General features: G+C 37.0%; 1 protein-coding gene and 1 long non-coding RNA gene across 5 annotated transcripts in view; both read right to left on the reverse strand.

Moving 5' to 3' along the window:
* The window catches only part of LOC140106014 (uncharacterized), a 340407-nt gene that overhangs the window by 60474 nt on the left and 254115 nt on the right, over positions 1–25818 (reverse strand). The window lies entirely within an intron of this gene.
* Positions 15733–25818, reverse strand: part of FAM131B (family with sequence similarity 131 member B) — a 47755-nt gene continuing 37669 nt past the window's right edge. For all 4 annotated transcript variants that reach the window (XM_072129342.1, XM_072129343.1, XM_072129341.1 and 1 more), the window contains 2 exons: positions 22816–22947; positions 15733–21553 (listed from right to left, as the gene is read on the reverse strand). In XM_072129342.1, coding sequence (XP_071985443.1) covers positions 21162–21553; positions 22816–22947 — 524 coding nt within the window. In that variant the 3' untranslated portion in view covers positions 15733–21161. The remainder of the gene's footprint in view (positions 21554–22815; positions 22948–25818) is intronic.

Below are 25818 nucleotides of genomic sequence, written 5' to 3' on the forward strand. Positions count from 1 at the left end.
TTAAAGGACAACAAGGATTCCTGATGTTAGACTATCCTAATTAGCTTGCTCGTTACCAGTAGGGGGCGTCGGCAGTGTTTTATAGTAGTTACAAGGCTTCGGAATTACAGAGAAAATAAGGAATGGTAATCGTGAGAAGTGCGGACAGTTGTCTGGCGTCGCCGGCTTTCTGTGAAGTGTGGAGGGATGTACATAATTAGTTGTCGGCATAACCCTAATTAAGTTTGAAAGAATATGCAAATGAGCCTGAGGTACTCAGGCTGACGTCACCTGAGCACCTCAAGCTCAGTTACATAAACTTTCAAAGCTTTGTAATTCTCTTAGGCCCCTTCTACACTCGCGAGTGTGATTTGATTAGGGCCAGATTAAAGGAGGGGCTCCTGGGGCTCAAGCCCCGGGGCCCCCACCGCTTTCACTTTTAATGGGGCCCCCACCAGTTTCCCACAGTCAGCGACTCAGCTCAGCATCACACATAGGGCTCTAGGATGTCAGCTATGCCAGTGAGACACAACTGCTATCACTGGAGGAGATCTCCGATGCACTGTTTACAGGAGCTGGCTGGCTATATACTTCCAAAAACATTATTGGAAGGGCCCCCACCAGTTTGCGCCCAGGGGCCCCCACCACTCTTAATCCGGCCCTGGAGGTGATGAACTTGCATTAAACTCGCAATGCATACTGCCCAGATCTCCCGGCCTCCCGGCCCGAACGCTACAAACCGGAACTGAACTCAGCATGTCAGTCCCGGTTTGCAGCGTTCAGGCCATGCGATCGGAGCAGCACGCGTTGCGAGTGTGATGCAAGTTCATCGCATGACACTCGCGAGTGTAGAAAGGGCCTTAATGTTTCCTTGTACTTTTCTGGTGTTTCCTATTGTTGTGTTATAGTCATTTTAACAATATGTTAGATTCCTGCATTTTGCATTGTTATCTTTATATATTATGTATTATTATATATTATTATTGCTTTATGTTGTGCCGGTACTTTGTTTGCTCTAGTTATTTTATTTGGACTGATATTTTATGTCTTTTTGCATTTTTCTTTTCAGTCTTCATTTTGTTTGAGTGAATTTGTTTTATTTTGTATTTTCTATTGCTTATTTTATTGTTTTAGTATATGTGCACTTATACTTATTATGTCACACTAGTATTTTACTATGCTTTAAAATGTAATGTTGCACTGCTAATTTATAATACTCTGATACTTTTTTTATTTTATTCTGGCAATTTATATTTAATTTCTTAAATGCATATTTTAGTGGTAAAATATATTGTTCAAGATGTTCTTCTTTCTATTGTTTTAAAAACTATAAACTCTGGCTGCTTCCTCTTTGGGGTGGTACTTTCTCTCAAAAAGACCCTTCAATTCCCTTCAGGACGACTCATAGTGGGTCGAACCTTTGTCCAAATATGTAGACTGGATATTAAAGGGGTTTTCCCATTTCAGCAAATTAATCTTATTGTTTGTATAATTAAAAGTTTCAAAGATACGATTTATCAATATACTTTCTGTATCAATTCTTTCCTAATTTTTAGATCTCCGCTTGCTGTCCTTCTATAGGATGCTTCTATGAGGACAGAAATCTGACCAGAGCTGTGTTATATAACGAGCCGTGCACCTGTGTGACCATGGTCAGATCTCTATCCACTGGAAGTAAACATAGACACTTTCTATAGAATGACAGCAAGCAGAGAACTAGAAAACCGTGAGGAATTGATACAGAAAGTATACAGGAAAATTGTACAACTTTTCATTATACAAACAATAACATTGATTTGCTGAAATGGGGACATCCCTTTAAGACCAATTTTACAGAAAATGGCAACATACCTAAAAGGTACATATGACTAACCTCAAAAATGCCCCCTGCCAAGTTTCAGATTAGCCACTTTAGATGTCGAGAGTCTGTATACTTATACTAGAATTCCCCACAAAGTAGAAGCAGTAAGAAAAGAACTGATCAACTCTAACAGAGATGGGACCTTTATAGAGTTTATATGAGAAGCCATCAGTCCCGCTGTGGGACCCCCGATGGCGTGAACCTATGCCAACATCTTCTCAGCTGGTTAAAATTTTAATGGTGAGTGAAGATGATTTTTTTTTGTGAATTAAAAGTGATGCAAAATGTTTTTGTATTTTATATTGTTCACAGCTTATATATACATATACAGCTTATATCCTACCGTACTGATAGTATATACACAGCATATATCATACAGTTATAATAGCATATTCAACATATATCATACAGCACTGATAGTATATATACAGTTTATAGCATACATTACTGATAGTATATATACAGCTTATATCATACAGCACTGATAGTATATACACAGCTCATATCATACAGTACTGATAGTATATATACAGTTTATAGCATACATTACTGATAGTATATACACAGCTTATATCATACAGCACTGATAGTATATACACAGCATATATCATACAGTACTGATAGTATATACACAGCATATATCATACAGTACTGATAGTATATACACAGCTTATATCATACAGCACTGATAGTATATACAGCATATATCCTACAGTACTGATAGTATATACACAGCATATATCATACAGTACTGATAGTATATACAAAGCATATATCATACAGTACTGATAGTATATACACAGCATATATCATACAGCACTTATAGTATATACAGCATATATCATACAGTACTGATAGTATATACACAGGTTATATCATACAGCACTGATAGTATATACACAGCTTATATCATACAGTACTGATAGTATATACACAGCATATATCATACAGCACTGATAGTATATATACAGCTTATATCATACAGTACTGATAGTATATACAAAGCATATATCATACAGTACTGATAGTATATACACAGCATATATCATACAGTACTGATAGTATATATACAGCATATATCATACAGCACTGATAGTATATATACAGCTTATATCATACAGTACTGATAGTATATACACAGCTTATATCATACAGTACTGATAGTATATACACAGCATATATCATACAGCACTGATAGTATATATACAGCTTATATCATACAGTACTGATAGTATATACACAGCATATATCATACAGCACTGATAGTATATACACAGCTTATATCATACAGCACTGATAGTATATACAGCATATATCCTACAGTACTGATAGTATATACACAGCATATATCATACAGCACTGATAGTATATACACAGCTTATATCATACAGCACTGATAGTATATACAGCATATATCCTACAGTACTGATAGTATATACACAGCATATATCATACAGCACTGATAGTATATATACAGCTTATATCATACAGTACTGATAGTATATACAAAGCATATATCATACAGTACTGATAGTATATACACAGCATATATCATACAGTACTGATAGTATATATACAGCTTATATCATACAGTACTGATAGTATATACACAGCTTATATCATACAGTACTGATAGTATATACACAGCATATATCATACAGCACTGATAGTATATACACAGCTTATATCATACAGTACTGATAGTATATACACAGCATATATCATACAGCACTGATAGTATATATACAGCTTATATCATACAGTACTGATAGTATATACAAAGCATATATCATACAGTACTGATAGTATATACACAGCATATATCATACAGCACTGATAGTATATATACAGCTTATATCATACAGTACTGATAGTATATACAAAGCATATATCATACAGTACTGATAGTATATACACAGCATATATCATACAGCACTTATAGTATATACAGCATATATCATACAGCACTTATAGTATATACAGCATATATCATACAGTACTGATAGTATATATACAGGTTATATCATACAGTACTGATAGTATATACACAGCTTATATCATACAGTACTGATAGTATATACACAGCATATATCATACAGCACTGATAGTATATATACAGCTTATATCATACAGTACTGATAGTATATACAAAGCATATATCATACAGTACTGATAGTATATACACAGCATATATCATACAGCACTGATAGTATATACAGCATATATCATACAGCACTTATAGTATATACAGCATATATCATACAGTACTGATAGTATATACACAGGTTATATCATACAGCACTGATAGTATATACACAGCTTATATCATGCAGTACTGATAGTATATACACAGCATATATCATACAGCACTGATAGTATATATACAGCTTATATCATACAGTACTGATAGTATATACAAAGCATATATCATACAGTACTGATAGTATATACACAGCATATATCATACAGCACTGATAGTATATACACAGCTTATATCATACAGTACTGATAGTATATACACAGCATATATCATACAGTACTGATAGTATATACAAAGCATATATCATACAGTACTGATAGTATATACACAGCATATATCATACAGCACTTATAGTATATACAGCATATATCATACAGTACTGATAGTATATACACAGGTTATATCATACAGCACTGATAGTATATACACAGCTTATATCATACAGTACTGATAGTATATACACAGCATATATCATACAGCACTGATAGTATATACACAGCTTATATCATACAGTACTGATAGTATATACACAGCATATATCATACAGCACTTATAGTATATACAGCATATATCATACAGCACTTATAGTATATACAGCATATATCATACAGTACTGATAGTATATATACAGGTTATATCATACAGTACTGATAGTATATACACAGCATATATCATTCAGTACTGATAGTATATACAGCATATATCATACAGCACTGATAGTATATACACAGCTTATATCATACAGTACTGATAGTATATACACAGCATATATCATACAGTACTGATAGTATATACAGTTTATATCATACAGTACTAATAGTATATACACAGCATATATCATATAGCACTAATAGTATATATACAGCTTATATCATACAGTACAGATAGAATATACACAGCATATATCATACAGCACTTATAGTATATACACAGCTTATATCATACATTACTAATAGTAGATACACAGCATATATCATACAGCACTGATAGTATATACACAGCTTATATCATACAGTACTGATAGTATATACACAGGTTAAATCATACAGTACTGATAGTATATATACAGCTTATACCATACAGCACTGATAGTATATACAGCTTATATCATACAGTACTGATAGTATATACAGCGTATATCATACAGCACTGATAGTATATATACAGCTTATACCATACAGCACTGATAGTATATACAGCTTATATCATACAGTACTGATAGTATATACAGCGTATATCATACAGCACTGATAGTATATACACAGCTTATATCATACAGTACTGATAGTATATACACAGCTGATATCATACAGCACTGATAGTATATACAGCATATATCATACAGCACTAATAGCATATACACAGCTTATATCATACAGTACTGATAGTATATACACAGCATATATCCTACAGTACTGATAGTATATACACAGCATATATCATACAGCACTGATTATTTGTACAGTATATATCATACAGCACTGATAGTATATACACAGCTTATATCATACAGTACTGACAGTATATATACAGCTTATATCATACAGTACTGATAGTATATACACAGCTTATATCATACAGTACTGATAGTATATACACAGCTTATATCATACAGTACTGATAGTATATACAGCATATATCATACAGTACTGATAGTATATACACAGCATATATCATACAGTACTGATAGTATATACACAGCTTATATCATACAGCACTGATAGTATATACACAGCATATATCCTACAGTACTGATAGTATATACACAGCTTATATCATACAGCACTGATAGTATATACACAGCATATATCATACAGTACTGATAGTATATACACAGCTTATATCATACAGCACTGATAGTATATACACAGCATATATCCTACAGTACTGATAGTATATACACAGCTTATATCATACAGTACTGATAGTATATACACAGCTTATATCATACAGTACTGATAGTATATACACAGGTTATATTATACAGTACTGATAGTATATACACAGCATATATCATATAGTACTGATAGTATATACACAGCATATATCATACAGTACTGACAGTATATACACAGGTTATATCATACAGTACTGATAGTATATACACAGCATATATCATACAGCACTTATAGTATATACACAGGTTATATCATACAGTACTGATAGTATATGCACAGGTTATATCATACAGCACTGATAGTATATACACAGCTTATATCATACAGCACTGATAGTATATATACAGCTTATATCATACAGTACTGATAGTATATATACAGCTTATATCATACAGTACTGATAGTATATACACAGCTTATATCATACAGTACTGATAGTATATACACAGGTTATATCATACAGCACTGATAGTATATACACAGCTTATATCATACAGCACTGATAGTATATATACAGCTTATATCATACAGTACTGATAGTATATATACAGCTTATATCATACAGTACTGATAGTATATTCACAGCATATATCATACAGCACTAATAATATATACACAGCTTATATCATACAGTACTGATACTATATACACAGCTTATACCATACAGTACTAATGGTATATACAGTTTATATCATACAGTACTGATACTATATACACAGCTTATATCATACAGTACTGACAGTATATATATACAGCTTATATCATACAGTACTGACAGTATATACACAGCTTATATCATACAGTACTGACAGTATATATACAGCTTATATCATACAGTACTGATACTATATACACAGCTTATATCATACAGTACTGATAGTATATACACAGCTTATATCATACAGTACTGATAGTATATACACAGCTTATATCATATAGTACTGATAGTATATACACAGCTTATATCATACAGTACTGATAGTATATACACAGCTTATATCATACAGTACTGATAGTATATACACAGCATATATCATACAGTACTGACAGTATATACACAGGTTATATCATACAGTACTGATAGTATATACACAGCATATATCATACAGCACTTATAGTATATACACAGGTTATATCATACAGTACTGATAGTATATACACAGGTTATATCATACAGCACTGATAGTATATACACAGCTTATATCATACAGCACTGATAGTATATACAGCTTATATCATACAGTACTGATAGTATATTCACAGCATATATCATACAGCACTAATAATATATACACAGCTTATATCATACAGTACTTATAGTATATACACAGCTTTTATTATACAGTACTGATACTATATACACAGCTTATACCATACAGTACTAATGGTATATACAGTTTATATCATACAGTACTGATACTATATACACAGCTTATATCATACAGTACTGACAGTATATATATACAGCTTATATCATACAGTACTGACAGTATATACACAGCTTATATCATACAGTACTGACAGTATATATACAGCTTATATCATACAGTACTGATACTATATACACAGCTTATATCATACAGTACTGATAGTATATACACAGCATATATCATACAGTACTGATAGTATATACACAGCATATATCAGCGGTGGCGAATCTATGGCACGGGTGCCAAAGGCGGCACTCAAAGCCCTTTCTGTGGGCACCCGGGCCATCGCCCCAGCACACCAGACAAGACTCAAAGAATCTTCCTGCAGTTCCAAGCAACTTAAAAGATGCTGCTTTCAGTCATATTTTGATACTGGCTTCGCTACTTGGGACTGTAGGAAGAGGGAGAATTAGACAGGGTCGAATTATTTTTGGAGGACCTCCTGCTGGCCCTACGATTCTCTGTGTACGGAGGAAAACAGGAAAGAAGCTAAAATGATGAAAATTTTCCATCTTTCTACTGTGTTGCAGTCCTCAGGAGGCCAAGCTGATTGAAAGTTGTTGAAGAACAGGGAGCAATAAGTTACTGCTTTAAATTTTGGTTGGCACCTCACGATAAATAAGAAGGGTTTTGGGTTGTAGTTTGGACACTCGGCCTCTAAAAGGTTCGCCATCACTGGCATATATCATACAGTACTGATAGTATATACACAGCTTATATCATACAGTACTGATAGTATATACACAGCTTATATCATACATTACTGATAGTATATACAGCACTCATAGTATATACACAGATTATATCATACAGCACTGATAGTATATACACAGCATATATCATACATTACTGATAGTATATACACAGCTTATATTATACAGTACTGACAGTATATATATACAGCTTATATCATACAGTACTGACAGTATATACACAGCTTATATCATACAGTACTGACAGTATATATACAGCTTATATCATACAGTACTGATACTATATACACAGCTTATATCATACAGTACTGATAGTATATACACAGCATATATCATACAGTACTGATAGTATATACACAGCATATATCAGCGGTGGCGAATCTATGGCACGGGTGCCAAAGGCGGCACTCAAAGCCCTTTCTGTGGGCACCCGGGCCATCGCCCCAGCACACCAGACAAGACTCAAAGAATCTTCCTGCAGTTCCAAGCAACTTAAAAGATGCTGCTTTCAGTCATATTTTGATACTGGCTTCGCTACTTGGGACTGTAGGAAGAGGGAGAATTAGACAGGGTCGAATTATTTTTGGAGGACCTCCTGCTGGCCCTACGATTCTCTGTGTACGGAGGAAAACAGGAAAGAAGCTAAAATGATGAAAATTTTCCATCTTTCTACTGTGTTGCAGTCCTCAGGAGGCCAAGCTGATTGAAAGTTGTTGAAGAACAGGGAGCAATAAGTTACTGCTTTAAATTTTGGTTGGCACCTCACGATAAATAAGAAGGGTTTTGGGTTGTAGTTTGGACACTCGGCCTCTAAAAGGTTCGCCATCACTGGCATATATCATACAGTACTGATAGTATATACACAGCTTATATCATACAGTACTGATAGTATATACACAGCTTATATCATACATTACTGATAGTATATACAGCACTCATAGTATATACACAGATTATATCATACAGCACTGATAGTATATACACAGCATATATCATACATTACTGATAGTATATACAGCATATATCCTACAGAACTGATAGTATATACACAGCTTATATTATACAGTATTGATACTATATACACAGCTTATATCATACAGTACTGATAGTATATACACAGCATATATCATACAGCACTGATAGTATATACACAGCATATATCATACATTACTGATAGTATATACAGCATATATCCTACAGTACTGATAGTATATACACAGCATATATCATACATTACTGATAGTATATACAGCATATATCCTACAGTACTGATAGTATATACACAGCTTACATTATACAGTATTGATACTATATACACAGCTTATATCATACAGTACTGATAGTATATACACAGCATATATCATACAGTACTGATAGTATATACACAGCTTATATCATACAGTACTGATAGTATAAACACAGCATATATTATACAGCACTGATAGTATATACACAGCTTATATCATACAGTACTGATAGTATATACAGCTTATATCATACAGCATTGATAGTATATACACAGCATATATCATACAGCACTGATAGTATATACACAGCTTATATCATACAGTACTGATAGTATATACACAGCTTATATCATACAGTACTGATAGTATATACACAGCTTATATCATACAGTACTGATAGTATATACACAGCTTATATCATACAGCACTGATAGTATATACACAGCTTATATCATACAGCACTGATAGTATATACACAGCATATATCATACAGTACTAATAGTATATACACAGCTTATATCATACAGCACTGATAGTATATACACAGCATATATCATACAGTACTAATAGTATATACAGCTCATATCATACAGTACTGATAGTATAAACACAGCATATATTATACAGCACTGATAGTATATACACAGCTTATATCATACAGTACTGATAGTATATACAGCTTATATCATACAGCATTGATAGTATATACACAGCATATATCATACAGCACTGATAGTATATACACAGCTTATATCATACAGTACTGATAGTATATACACAGCTTATATCATACAGTACTGATAGTATATACACAGCTTATATCATACAGCACTGATAGTATATACACAGCTTATATCATACAGTACTGATAGTATATACACAGCATATATCATACAGTACTGATAGTATATACACAGCTTATATCATACAGCACTGATAGTATATACACAGCTTATATCATACAGCACTGATAGTATATACACAGCATATATCATACAGTACTAATAGTATATACAGCTCATATCATACAGTACTGATAGTATAAACACAGCATATATTATACAGCACTGATAGTATATACACAGCTTATATCATACAGCACTGATAGTATATACACAGCTTATATCATACAGCACTGATAGTATATACACAGCATATATCATACAGTACTAATAGTATATACAGCTCATATCATACAGTACTGATAGTATAAACACAGCATATATCATACAGTACTGATAGTATATACACAGCTTATATCATACAGCACTGATAGTATATACACAGCTTATATCATACAGTACTGATAGTATATACACAGCTCATATCATACAGTACTGATAGTATATACACAGGTTATATTATACAGCACTGATAGTATATACACAGCATATATTATACAGCACTGATAGTATATACACAGCTTATATTATACAGTATTGATAGTATATACACAGCATATATCATACAGTACTGATAGTATATACACTCACCGGCCACTTTATTAGGTACACTTGTCCAACTGCTCGTTAACACTTAATTTCTAATCAGCCAATCACATGGCGGCAACTCAGTGCATATAGGCATGTAGACATGGTCAAGACAATCTCCTGCAGTTCAAACCGAGCATCAGTATGGGGAAGAAAGGTGATTTGTGGCCTTTGAACGTGGCATGGTTGTTGGTGCCAGAAGGGCTGGTCTGAGCATTTCAGAAACTGCTGATCTACTGGGATTTTCACGCACAACCATCTCTAGGGTTTACAGAGAATGGTCCGAAAAAGAAAAAACATCCAGTGAGTGGCAGTTCTGTGGGCGGAAATGCCTTGTTGATGCCAGAGGTCAGAGGAGAATGGGCAGACTGGTTCGAGCTGATAGAAAGGCAACAGTGACTCAAATCGCCACCAGTTACAACCAAGGTAGGCAGAAGAGCATCTCTGAACGCACAGTACATCGAACTCTGAGGCAGATGGGCTACAGCAGCAGAAGACCACACCTGGTGCCACTCCTTTCAGCTAAGAACAGGAAACTGAGGCTACAATGTGCACAAGCTCATCGAAATTGGACAGTAGAAGATTGGAAAAATGTTGCTTGGTCTGATGAGTCTCGATTTCTGCTGCGACATTCGGATGGTAGGGTCAGAATTTGGCGTCAACAACATGAAAGCATGGATCCATCCTGCCTTGTATCAGCGGGTCAGGCTGGTGGTGGTGGTGTCATGGTGTGGGGAATATTTTCTTGGCACTCTTTGGGCCCCTTGGTACAATGCCACAGCCTACCTGAGTATTGTTGCTGACCATGTCCATCCCTTTATGACCACAATGTACCCTGTAACATCTGATGGCTACTTTCAGCAGGATAATGCAGCATGTCATAAAGCTGGAATCATCTCAGACTGGTTTCTTGAACATGACAATGAGTTCACTGGACTCAAATGGCCTCCACAGTCACCAGATCTCAATCCAATAGAGCATCTTTGGGATGTGGTGGAACGGGAGATTCGCATCATGGATGTGCAGCCGACAAATCTGCGGCAACTGTGTGATGCCATCATGTCAGTATGGAGCAAAATCTCTGAGGAGCTTCCAGCACCTTGTTGTATCTATGCCACGAAGAATTGAGGCAGTTCTGAAGGCAAAAGGGGGTCCAACCCGTTACTAGCATGGTGTACCTAATAAAGTGGCCAGTGAGTGTATACAGCTTATATCATACAGCACTGATAGTATATACACAGCATATATCATACAGCACTGATAGTATATACACAGTTCCATTTGGACATTGTTTGGCAACATTATTTGAACACTGCTGTATATGGCATGTTTTATGTGCTCTATATGACAGTATGTAAAGAGGTGAACACATCCGTAACATGAGTGGGTCTTCCGTAGCCACAGATACTATTGATACTAGTATCATATAGACCAGCATTACATATCAGATATGACCTAGGTATGATACCGTACAATCCAGACATGTAACTGCCATTACAAGGATCACAACCATCAGATATGACCAATACTGTATAGAAGTGACGTCATACATGTCATAGATCTCTATTAAAGGACGCAAAACAGATTGGATATTATAGGGACGACTATAACATGCATAATCCAAGGAAATTATTACTGACACCACCATAGAATGGTTATTATTGCCGCTACATATATCAGACAATCCATAACCGTGTCCATAATATATAGCCTGACACTGACATGGTGCAGGATTATTAAATATTACATTGTTACATAGGACATATCTGACAATATAAATCACCATTACCACTGGATGACTGATCACTCTGGACTCAGGGAGGACAGACAAGACAGTGAGCCCTATCCTGAGCCCTCCAAACTGTCACCTGCCTGCTTGCCTCTGTGTATCCTAAGTGACACAGAACAACTTGGAGACAGTCCCTCCCGACTTCAAAGTGAGGACAAGAAACAAGATGCACAAACAAGCTTAAAAGTGAGGTCATGGGTCTGGGTCTCAACAAAGAAAGCAAAATCAGTACAAAACAGTCCAAAAGGGAAAGTCAAAACACAAATGCCTAGATGAGAAAACCAGAAATATCATAAGTACAGCAAGTGAATATAAACAGGATAATAGCACAAAATATAACCAGCACAATACTATACTAGCTGTGAGAAGGGTACAAATAGGAACTAAGAGAGTCTCAGCTGCAGATGATTGGAGCAGAGCTCTGTCAGTCACAGACGATAATTACTATTGGACCACAACAGAGCTGCAGAACAGCCAAGTAAAGTTCACACACTAAAACACAGAGGGGAAGTCAACGCCTCCTAAGTCACTTCACAATGACCAATATATACATACATGTCACTCTGCATAACACAATGGGGCAAATTTATCAGAGGCTGGTGTAAAGTGAGCCAGCCTATGATGGTCCCCCCACCCCTGGCACTTGCCGCATCTGTCAGGAGGATCGGGCCTTTCGATAAATCTCGGTGGGCGGGAGCATTGCACTGAATTGCACCTTAGCCTGGCCCTAGCCTAGCATAATGCATGAGCTGGAACCGCCTCCTCCCCGCTTAAACGGTGTAGAGGGTGGAGAAATTGCAATCCCTGACTCTGCTCCGACAATTGGCTTGAACGCCTGTTTTCAGGTGCTGAAGCTGTGATAAACCCCCCCAATGTATTACTTATATAATAGATGTTTGGGTCACTATACATGGACATCACAGCTGATTGTCAGTATATATCTGATATCACATTGATCATAGTGATACTGTATATTTATATTATTTTAGATAGTATTTATAATATAATTAAAATTTTAGGGACTAATTTAAGATATTACTGATCATCTGGCCGATAAGTTTATTATGTGAGCTAATAAATACTTATTAATCAGATTTGAGGGTCCAATAGAAAAGGATCAAATAATCCTTCCATCATGATCCTATATAAAGTAGGTGTTTTTATCCCCTTCTCTTTACCCATAACCCTTCGTTTTGGCTAAAAAAAAAAAAATAGTTTTAAGTGTGTTTTGGTTGAGGTTTTCCATGGCAAATATGGCTTGAAAGTAATAGGTTTAAACATTTTTGGTGCTAAAAGCAATCATAGAATGGCCCAATTTTAAAACCATCTAATAGAAAAAAAAATGTAATAATCATTATTATAATTAATGGTCTTGAGAAAATAAATTGTATTAAATAATAATATACATTTAAATATTTTGAATCTTTTAAATATTGAACACTTAAAATATTCCATCAATAATAAATAAAAAATGATCTCTAAAACAGATGAAAAATGACTCCACGGTTTTAGGTCCAAAACTTCATGACAACAAAAACCATAACATAAAATGGTAAAAATGATAAATAGCAATAATAGTAGACATACTCCTGAAATCAAAATATTAAATAACAATATTACATTTTAAATACTTAATCTATTAAATAAAAATAAAATAAAACAAAATTTTATAATATATGCTTTCATAAAATCTGAATGAAAATTCTCTCTAAAAAAAAAAAAATGAAGTCCAAAATTTTGGTGGCAACAAAAACACAAGATAAAATGGCCCAAATTTACAAGCAACTTTTTTGATGCAATAAATATAATCAGGAAAAGGTATAATATAATAAATAATAACAACAACAATAAAAATAATAATACTATTAATGATAACAAATACTCCCAAAATTTGGGAAATAATAATAATAAAATGATTTTAAACACAGGCAGTCCCTGGGTTACATACAAGATAGGGTCTGTAGGTTTGTTCTTAAGTTGAATTTGTATTTAAGTCGGAACTGTATATTTTATCATTGTAACCCCTGACAGAACTTTTTTGGTCTCTGTGACAATTGGATTTTAAAAATGTTGGGTTGTCATAAGAATCAGGATTAACAATAAAGCTTCATTAGAGACAGCTGTGATAACTGTTACAGCTGTTTATTGTAGCCTAGGACTAAAGTACAATAAATTACCAATATCCAGTGGTCCGTTTGTAACTAGGGGTCGTATGTAAGTCGAGTGTTATTAAGTAGGCGACCGCCTGTACTTAAATTGTAAAATATAAAGAAAAAATAACTACAATGAAATGTAGTAAATATAAATAATAAAATAAATATATATTTTGAAAAATTAAAAAAAATCAATCCTCTCTAAAACAAAAAGAAAGATACCTCTAAGTTTCACATGTTGGTGGAGATAAAAGACAACAAATGGCCCAAATTTACCGCCAACTTTTTGGGAGCAACAAAATAATAATCTTAATAATAATACTCCCAAGATTATTGTGAAAAATACATTAACAATGGTACATTTATCAAATTAAAATATAGAAAACTATGAAATAATATAATATTTGTTTTGGAAAATGATGAATGTAAATTAATATGAAAGTAAAATAAAGATGACTCTAAGGCTACAGGCAATATAAGGACCTAAATTTAAAAAACAAATTATTGAACGGAATCATGATAAAAACAAAAAAACAAATACTCACTAAAATATATATATATATATAAAATAATAAAAAGTACTCCCCAAAATCTTGACGAATTTTGAAATATTTACAATTAAAAATATTTACATCTTTAAAAAAATATACAAATAATAAAAAATAACATTTATTTAGGGAAATTATGAATGTAAATTCTTTCTGAAACAGAAAAATAACCATAAAATCTCTACAAACATTATATATCAAGCCATATTTTTGGTTTTTAAATATAATGTTGCATTCATATTAGAAAAAATAAGGTAAGATTCATATATATATATATATATATATACATATATATATATATATATATATATATATGTATATATATAAATTAAAGAATAAAAACAAAAAAAAATGGAAATGGTTAAATATTCAGAGTAATAAAATACACTTAAAAATAGTTAATACTAGGAAGATTATGTATGTGTAAAATGAAATCCACAGCCACAGCAGGTATTCAAAAAGTATTCCAGTTTCTCGGGCCTATGAGTGGATATTTTCTAGGTTCGAAATGATTTTTAACATGCCTTTTATTACTGTTCAATCAACTGTGATTTGTGCTAGAATCAAACTGTAAGTGTTTCTTTTTCCTTCAGCGCCACCATTGGAGAAATTGAGTATTACACAGTGACCAATTTAATTACAGTCTGTGTAATGAAGAACAGGACTAGGTAGGTCCTCCAGGGAAGAAGACACTCTTTTCAACCATTCTCCACTTTAGGTCATGAAGATGATTCCCCTGAACCAGAGAAACCTGTTATGGAAAAGTTATGAATCATGTTTTTCTCACAAGATTAACTTTTTTATATAAATATGAGACATGTAAATTTTTAAGCAAGAGATTGTGTGACCTGAAGAGAGCAAAAGGATGAAAACGGTGAAGATCCAACCCAACTTTTAGACATAGAAATCAAACACATTGATTGAACGTTTGATGATTTTCAAAATTTTTCAGACGTTTGAAATTTTTTAAAAAATTTAATGCAGAAACAGACGTACAGTATTGCTGCACAATGAGACTTTACATGGAAGTCACTTGGGTTATAAAAAAAGTTACATAAGACATCATTAGACCACAAGCGACATAGAACAACCTGAACTACACAGACATTAAAGGCCAAATATTCTGCCAAAGACCAAAAACTGCATGGAAGAGTTATCAGGACAACTTTCAACAGGATATGGAAATTATTGTCGAAATGTATTTACAATTTATGAATTATGAAGATTAAAATTTAGAACAGTTTGGAAACTCAAATTCTTTTCTGAACTGATTTATCTTCAGTATGGATGCCCAACTTGTTTCTAAAGACTGAAGGTAAGTAGGCCACCCCAGCCTGTATCTACAGCTAAGGATAAAGAAGTCACCCCAAATGTTATATAAGGTCAAGAGGCCACCTCAACCTGTATCAACCTGAAGATAAAGTGGTCATTCTAATATGTATCTTTTGATGAAGTTAAAAGAAGACATCCCAACTTTAATCTAAAGACTGAAGATAAGGAGGTCATCTCAACCTGTGTCTCAAGACAGACGATAAGGATGCCACCCTAACCTGAAACTGTAGACGGAAAATCAGGAGGTCAACCCAACCTATATCTGTAGACTAAAAATTAGCCGGTCATATCAACTTATATCCATAGACTTTAGATCACGATGCCACCTCCATCTGTAAAAAAAAGTCTTATCTTTTATATCATCACAACTTGTACCTATAGACTAAAGATAAGGTCACCCCCAAATAGTATCTGAAGGAAGATGAAGGGGTCATTTCAACCTGTATCTATTGGCCAAAGATAAAGATAAAGAAGTCATCCCAAACTCTACCTGAAGAGGTTATGTTGACATATCTCTGCAGATTTAACATTAAGGAGTCACCTCATCCTGTAAATGGAAAGTATATTGTCAAGTATATCCCAAATCCCAAATTGTACCTCTATGGAAGGGTTATTTCAAACTATATTTGTATGCAGAAGATAGTCTACTTAACCTTTAATTGTAAACTGAAGATCAGAAGGTCCCTTCAACCAGTGCCTGTAGACCAAAGATCAAGAGGTCACTGCAACCTAAAAGGTCACCAAAATGCTGTGGATAAACTGTGCAGTTCACCTCGATGCACAGTCTGCAAAGTAAAAAATGTAAAAAATCAGTTCAATGTAGAGTTAAATGGCAAAATAAGCATCAAACCCAGAGTCTGTAGACTGAAGTTCAACTCGATCTGAATCTACAGGAAAAGGTCATCAAAACCTATATCTCTAGGTTAAAAGACAACACAACCTGTATGGGCAAACAGTAAAAATAAAAGATAAAGCCAAGACTGCAAGGAAGGTCCTCACAACCTCTACTTAGACATGATAAGTAGGGTTCTCCATAACCTGTGTATAGAGATTATGGGTCATTGTCACCATTGTTTTTATTTGCTATTTTTGTATGAACTATTTGCAGATTGTAGGTAAAAAAGCTCTTACAACCCGTAGACCACCACGACCATTATCCAACTTCTACTGGTACCATAGTCCCTACTATATCTTTGTGGAAGTCACCCCGAGTTGTATCTGCAGCCGTGAACAGATTAAAGGTGAGTAGGACATTACAAGGAGTATACCTAGGAGTACCATCACAGGTTGGGTTCACGGGCCAAGAGGTCAGTGCCATGATGCTCTGCAGGTCTTTCTTGTCACAATTTAAAAGAAAATACTTTAGTTAACCGTTAGAAGTCTATCCAGAGCAATGCTCTGCAAGTGGTAATGGTTACATGACTCAATTCTGATTAAAAAAAAAAAATTGGAAAAGAAACAAACAAAAAAGTAACACGCCCCGTGTGTATATTTTTCAGGTTGGCATGGGAGTAATTGGCAAGAAGATGAAGTACAATGCCCTTTAAAATTTTGGCAGGGAATTGGGGTATACAGCAATGCTCTGGGGTCTTTGGCAGGAATGCAGATTTAAGTTTTTAGGGTTTTGGCAATGATTTGTAGGATGTTTTAAGGAGGTCACTTTAAGGCATGCGAGACCTCCCCAAACTGAGCAGTCTTTCTTTCCACCACTCGAGCCTGTCTCATTTCGAGACATGCAAACTTCGGGTGAAGGGCATGGTTGGAACTTCTTGTCATATCACAGATGAGTATGGAGGGTTCAGCAGGTGGTCCTCAGCTCTTGGACAACATGGGAAGACATTTTTGCAGTGGTGGTAGATTAGACAGACAGCCTGTGTCTCTTTTTTCACATTTTCGTTGCCGTTTTTAGTAATCCTCGATGTCCATAGTTTCACACTCTCATAGGATGGGGGTCATTTATCAAATCGCTTTGCAGCCAAAAGGGGGCAGTAAAGTGCCAACATGTTACCTAGGCAAAAAAATGTTGTATTTTCCAAATCCATAGATTAAGGTGACAGCTGTAACCCAGTGGATCCCGGAGCAAGAAAAAAGCATCAATAGAGAAAAGGGATCCCTTTGAAAGCGCTTTGGAGTTTTTCCTTCTTTAGATTTGATGCTGTTGTTTTGCTCCTAATACGAACATTTTAAGCATATAAAAAAACCCGACAAAAACATATGTTATGAAGACGATAGGAAAACAACGATTCCCATGACACATAATTATAACAATGCCATATGGTGCATACATGAAGCCTCTATTGTCCTCAAGGGCGGCTGTGGACTACATATGGGCACCCTCAGGGGTCATCTAAGTGCATATTTAAAGGGATTGTGGACTACATGATGCCATATTTGGTCATTGTCCTCAGACTATTTCATACAGTAGATATTGCGGTTGTTGGTTGTGCTCATCTTACACCATATATCATCGTATGCAGCCTGACCCTGACTATACGCCCGGCCTACATACACATCTGATTGAATAGATAACCCTGAGGTAAACAATAGGCGGTGCTGTGGCTCTATGTGCTTTTTTATACAGGTTTTATGCCAAGGTGATGTGATCACTGAACACAGCCTAAAACTGATATTACACTCTGAGGTAAACGACCATGGAGGCCATATGTCATCTACTATCTCCTCAGAGTATTTCAGGCAGAAGGCATTGTAGATGTTGCCTAGGGCTCTCTTTTCAGTCCTGTGCCATGTAGGAGATCACTAAACACAGCATAAAACTGACTAAATATATGTAGAGTGGGTTATATATGAAATAACGGCCCGAAATATAGTCATTTACCTCAGAGTATTTTATACATTGGGCCTAGCTGATGTTTTTTGTGACCTGCTGTTTGGTCCTGTAATATCACAGTGCTAAGAGCGTACGTCTGACTAAAAGGGGATGTCAGGAAACATAATGCGTCATCTAATTGTTTATCTTCATATAGCAGAGGCATTTTTGGTTTTGTGTGTGCTCTCCTTTCCGGTTCTATTATAGGCCCAGCACTGCATTTAGAGATCAATAAATGCAACTAAAAACTGAGTATACAATGTGAGGGAATAATACAACGCCACATTTGTTGAGGTTTACCTCAGAATATGTCATAAAGTAGGCATTGTTGGTTTTGTGTGTGCTCTGCTTTAAGGTAATGCCACAATCATGCGTTGTAAGATCACTAAACGTAGCCGAGGTCTGGGTATAAACCAACATAAAGCCTACAGATGGTGACATCTGGTTGTTTACCTCAAAATGTGTCATTGCTGATTTTACATGTACTCTGATTTGAGGTCATGTTATGCTAAAATTATGTGTTGGGAGATCACTAAACACAAGCTAAGGCTTCAAAACTTTCAGAACTTGTAGGCCACAAATAACCAAACCTCATTGTTTACTTCAGAATATGTTGTTAATGCTTTTACGTGTACTCTGATTTCAGGTCATGTTATGCTAAAATTCTGTGTTGGGAGATCACTAAACACAAGCTAAGGCTTCAAAACTTTCAGAATTTGTAGGCCACAAAAAACCAAACCTTATTGTTTACCTCAGAATATGTTGTTAATGCTTTTACGTGTACTCTGCTTTCAGGTCATGTTATGCTAAAATTCTGTGTTGGGAGATCACTGAACACAAGCTAAGGCTTCAAAACTTTCAGAAATTGTAGGCCACAAATAGTCAAACCTTGTTGTTTACCTCAGGATATGTCATACAGTAGGCATTGCTGATGCTTAGTGACCTGTGCTCTGTCTGGAAATCACTGTACAAAGCCTAATTCTGGGTACAAATATTGAGGATCTCTTAGACCACTTATGGCCCCATCTTGTTGTTTACCTCATAGAGTAGGCATTGCTATCATATCAATGCTATCATAGTGTGCTCTGTTTTAAGGTGCTTTAAAGCTGAGTTGGGAGATCAAGTAACCAAAGCTTGTAATACACCTTTAAAACTAGTGGATCACATATCTGGACCGTATAGTAGACCCATTTCTGGTTGTTAATTTGGGGTTAATAAGTGCTTGATAAAGACAATGTAGTCTTATAAAATACAAAAAAAGGACTATGGAATATACATAGGGAAACTATGCCTCCTAAAAATGTCCAAAAGTAATAAAAACAGGGTGGATCATTGTGCAAAATGGAGCATCTATTGCTCTGAAGAGGACTATGACCACCACAGCTCAAACTTTCCAAACAATAAGAAGGGGAACATAGGCAACATGTATCAAAATAATGTTGACAATAGAGGCTGAGTGCAAAAAGTTGGAGAGCAGCAACATCTTGTCTTTGTCCAACAAGGACTATATGCTCCTTCCAGCTGCCATTGAATTTAGGGTAATGTTGATAAATGACCCCATCCATAAGCCACCTTACAGTGCCAGTCTCTGACATGGCCATGCTCACATTCCCTTTCTCAGTGGACTTCAACCCTCAGTTGACACAGTTTTCCACTTCTCTTTCCTCTTCTTCCTCTCCAGACTGCACCCCTGATGTTGCCACATCTGAGACCTTCCGGCTGTGTGGGGGGCTCTCACACTCTTCACGTGGCGGAGATAGAGATTGCAAGTCATGGCAAACAGCGTCATCTTCTTCTGAAGGGGATATTTTAGAGTGCAGTAACTGAGGGGCAATCTCACAGATGTTCTCAAGCTGTCTTTCTTCAAACTCAGGTCCAGGATTTGTGGTTACAACCCCAGTTGGTGCCGGGGATACTGTGAACGACTGTTCACTGCTGGCCCATGCTTCAGAGGAGCCCAGGCAGTAGAGTCCTTGAGACACGTATGAATGCGGCCAGCAGTCGGAGTGTGTCTGTGCAAGGTTGTCTAGACATGAGGGGAGAACATTCATAGGAAACACAGAAGGAGGACAGGACAGGGAAGACATAAAGAACACATTAAACACTGATATCAAGAAGAAGTCCACTATGCCAACCAAAAATATTCATTAGGAAACCCAAATTTTCCTACTTGAACCCATTTTAGGAGCAAAAAACAAAGTTGTCCCACCAACAGACCTCCAACAATATCCAGGAGATTGTCCATAGAAGAAGCCTACTTTACAAGCCATAAATATAATTAGGACTCCCCAATTCATTATTTATTTTCTTTATTTTGTCTCCATCTAACCTTGGGAATACAGCTAGATATCTGGCTCCAAAAATTAAGGTTGTCCCACTAATGGATCTCCATTATCATCCTTGAGATGGCCCACAAGAGAAGTCTACTTTTGCAGCCAAAAATGTTATTAGGACATCACAATTTCACAAGCTTTCACAATTTTGGGGATTGAGCTACATGTTCTGGTTCTACACATCTAAGCTGTCCCGCTAATGGATATCCATCACCATCATTGAGATGGTCTACAGAAAAAGTCTACTTTGCCAGCCAAAAGTTTAATTGGTTCACCTCAATTCACTATAAAGTTTGCAATTTTACCTGCACCAAATTAATTGGGAATTGAGCTGCATGTTTTGTCTCTACAAAACTCTACAAGAGTATCTCCACCATCATCCTCAACAGTTTGAGTACCTGTTCTGTCTCTGGTGCTTGATCAAACACTGTTGTCTGGCCATTCCATTGCAGTGGTCCTTGGGCATTGTGTGGATGTATTATTATAGAAATCATTCTATAACATTTAGACACAGTGGACACTGTATAGGTCTACTCTGTGAGCGTTATGGAGGGATTATATTGCCAAAGTATGGCAGTGGGAGTGACCATTATTCTGTTGTCTTTTAAAAACAGAACAATGAAAAGAAGGAAACTCCCTATTTTTACAATGAACGGCACCAACGTAGCCATGAAGATTGAAGTGACAATGAGTGGGTCCATTAAACATCCATTCTGGTGTCTTCTTACGCTTCCATACAGAAGTTATCTCATATGGCTACTACATGTCGCTATTATATGTGCACTATATTGTAGTACTTATGAATGAATTATTGTGATGGTTCCTCTATCTGGTTCCACAGTGCCCTCTCACAATGGGGGGGAGCTACTGAACTGTCTTTGGTCTTCAATCATATGATATTTGTCTATTAGGTCACTGCTATTGCTTCTACAACATTGATAACATAGACTTTTACCCTGGTTCTCCAGCAGCTCCTGGTAAGTTTCGCTCTGTCTTTCCTGGTTGGAATTGACACTTTCCTCTTCTCCATCCATGGACGACCAGGCCATTAGCGTTGCCTCAGAGATTGCAAATTGCTGCATGACACCTTGAGGGAAAACCAGAGACAAGATGTAAGTATGACAGATCGGCAGATAGGGTAGAGCAGGGGTAGGGAACCTATGGCTCGGGAGCCAAATATGGCTCTTTTGATGGCTGCATCTGGCTCTCAGACAAATCCTTGTTAAATTGCGATTGGCAGTGTGTACATCTAAGACACACAGGGGGATATTTATCAGGACCTCTGTGCACCGCCACTGGCGCAAAGGCCCTGAAATAATCGCAAATGCTAGCTTGTTGCTAGCTTTTGCGATTATTTTCCCCAATCCGCCACCTTAACGCCAGTGGGGCATGAAGATGCATGAAGGGGGGGCGCGGCCAGCCGAGCGGTGGGCGCGGCCGGAGGGGAGTGGGCCGGCGCGTTACTGTCCCCGCGCCTGCGCACTCGCTGCTGCCGGCGACTTTTCATACGTGAAAAGTCACCGGCTGCGTTTTTTTTCTTCTCCAGGCCCTGCCTGGCGTAGGTTAAACACTGCGCTGCTGGCAGCCCGATACATCAAGAGCCAGAAGCCTCTTGATGTATCGGGCTGCGAATTTGCAGCAGCGGGGCTATCATACGCTGGCGCACGAGCACCAGCGTATGATAAATATCCCCCATAGTGCAGATCTCTGGATGCAGGCAGGGATGTTACCACTGCATGCGTCCTTTCAGTGACCAAGGTGCCATCGCCGCAACATTGCTTAGGTGACAGCACCTGTGTCATAGAGTAGAGCCGCATGACCCAGGTGCCATTGCCTAAGCAGCAATGGCAGTGGCGTCTGGGTCATATAGAAGAGCGTGGAGTTATGAGAAGATGCTGAAGGGAAAACAGGTAGGTGAGTATTCCCTTTTTTTTTTTTTTTGCTGTGACTATCTAATGGGGGCGTGTGCTGGAACCACCTATCTACTGGGAACAATTATGTGCTGGCACTACATATCTACTGGGAGGCATGTGCTGTGACTACCCATCTACTGGGGGCAAGTATGTGCTGGCACTAGATATCTACTGGGGAAGCATGTGCTGTGGCTACCTATCTACTGGGAGGCATGTGCTGTGACTATCTATTTACTGGGGCCTGGGGGCATGTGATGGGGCTACCTGTCTACTGGGAGGTATTTGCTCTGGCTAGCTATCTACTGGGGGCATGTGCTATGACTACCTTTCTACCTTGGGCATGTGCTGTGGCTACCTATCTACTGGGGAGCATGTGCTGTGACTACCAATCTCTTGGGGGGCATGTGCTGGGGCTAGCTGTCTATTTGGGTGCATGTGCTGTGGCTACCTATCTACTGGGAGACATGTGCCGTAGCTACCTATCTACTGGGAGGCATGTGCATATTGTATGGCTCTCTCAGAATTACATTTTAAAATATGTGGTGTTCATGGCTCTCTCAGCCAAAAAGGTTCCTGACCCCTGGGGTAGAGGATAGGTCATATTCATTTTTACTATAGGTCTAGTCCTAGTCAGGAGAAGATTTACACATAATACAACCCATGCAATTTATTGGGGTCCTGAAGATCAGCGGACACCAAATATTGGTGGGAAGCAGATGATCTTTTTAGACCAACCCTGTGTGCTCCAATGGTCCCCAATACAGTTTTAAGCTATGGAAGGCTACCTGTTCCTAGCAGAGCTGTGCATTAGAGAGGGAACCCATACAAATCTTTACTGGGGACCGCAAAAAGGCCAAATCTGCCCCTGGACATGGTTTATTGCTGAAGTCTGTTGCATCAGATCTTATTATACCACAGTGAACATAGTAGATACATATCACAACAATGTATACAATCCTCACGGAGACCGCTACTCCTGCACGTCATGTAGCAATGTGGAGGTTCTGTACTTTACATTCGCTAAGCTGGAAAACCTCATGTCTGCCAGCTCAATGCATTATGTACAAACCCAATAAAACCCAGTAATTACAGCCCCGACAGGAGTCTTTTCAGTGCTTTGGACCTCATGAAGCCCAGTCCCCTCCATAATAAGTTATCCATCAGCGTAAGCCCGGTAACACTGAAGTACACAACCACTGTACATTTACACCAATTAATGGCCCTAATTGCCGCCCCAGGCAGGAACACTCCGGAGACAGAGTGTTCTAGGAGGGAAAATAATTCCTTTGCTGATTGTGATTTTCTGTAGGAGGAATTTAATTCATTTTGTAATGTTACAGCCCACAAGCCTCTGGATCTGCGGCAACTAAAAATATGCCGGCAAGAAAATACATGACACAGAATGTAATGGATATTAATGATGGAGACTTCCAGACTATTGACTAAGCTGAGGGGAAAGACTCCCATAAGATCAACTCTGGCTGGAGGTGCCCATGAGTATTGGGGTCCGACTAGTAGTGTCCCCACTAATCATGAGAAGGTTGTTCCTACTAGTAGGGCCCCCCACCAATCATGAGAAGATTGGTACTGTTCCCCCCATCGGTATGGAGAATCTTTGGTAGAGGTCTCTGATAACATGATGATCAAGAAGGGTTCAAACACTGCCGCCCCTCTCTCCAATGGCTAAAAATGAGGGCCCTGATGTTCTTGATGAAGAAGCCTGATAATCAGAGGGATTAGGAGATGACATTCTGATCATGGGAGTAGCCCCATTCTCCCAAATGAATAGAGGGGCAACAGTGTGGGTCACTCATAACATACTTATTGATAAAGATCCAAACACTGGGACCCCCCATTAGTGGAATACATGATGATCATGAGGATTTGACTGTGAGGTTCCCCTCCGATCATAAGAAAGTTGGCTCCATTCCCTCCATCTGAATGGAGTAGCTGTTGGGGTAACTGATAACATGCAGATTGGGGTCCAACAAAAGGAATTCCTCAACCAATGGCAAGAATGAGGGTCCCCCATCTGAAGAAAGTAG

Source organism: Engystomops pustulosus, chromosome 11 (assembly GCF_040894005.1).
Source record: "Engystomops pustulosus chromosome 11, aEngPut4.maternal, whole genome shotgun sequence".
Lineage (NCBI taxonomy): Eukaryota > Metazoa > Chordata > Amphibia > Anura > Leptodactylidae > Engystomops > Engystomops pustulosus.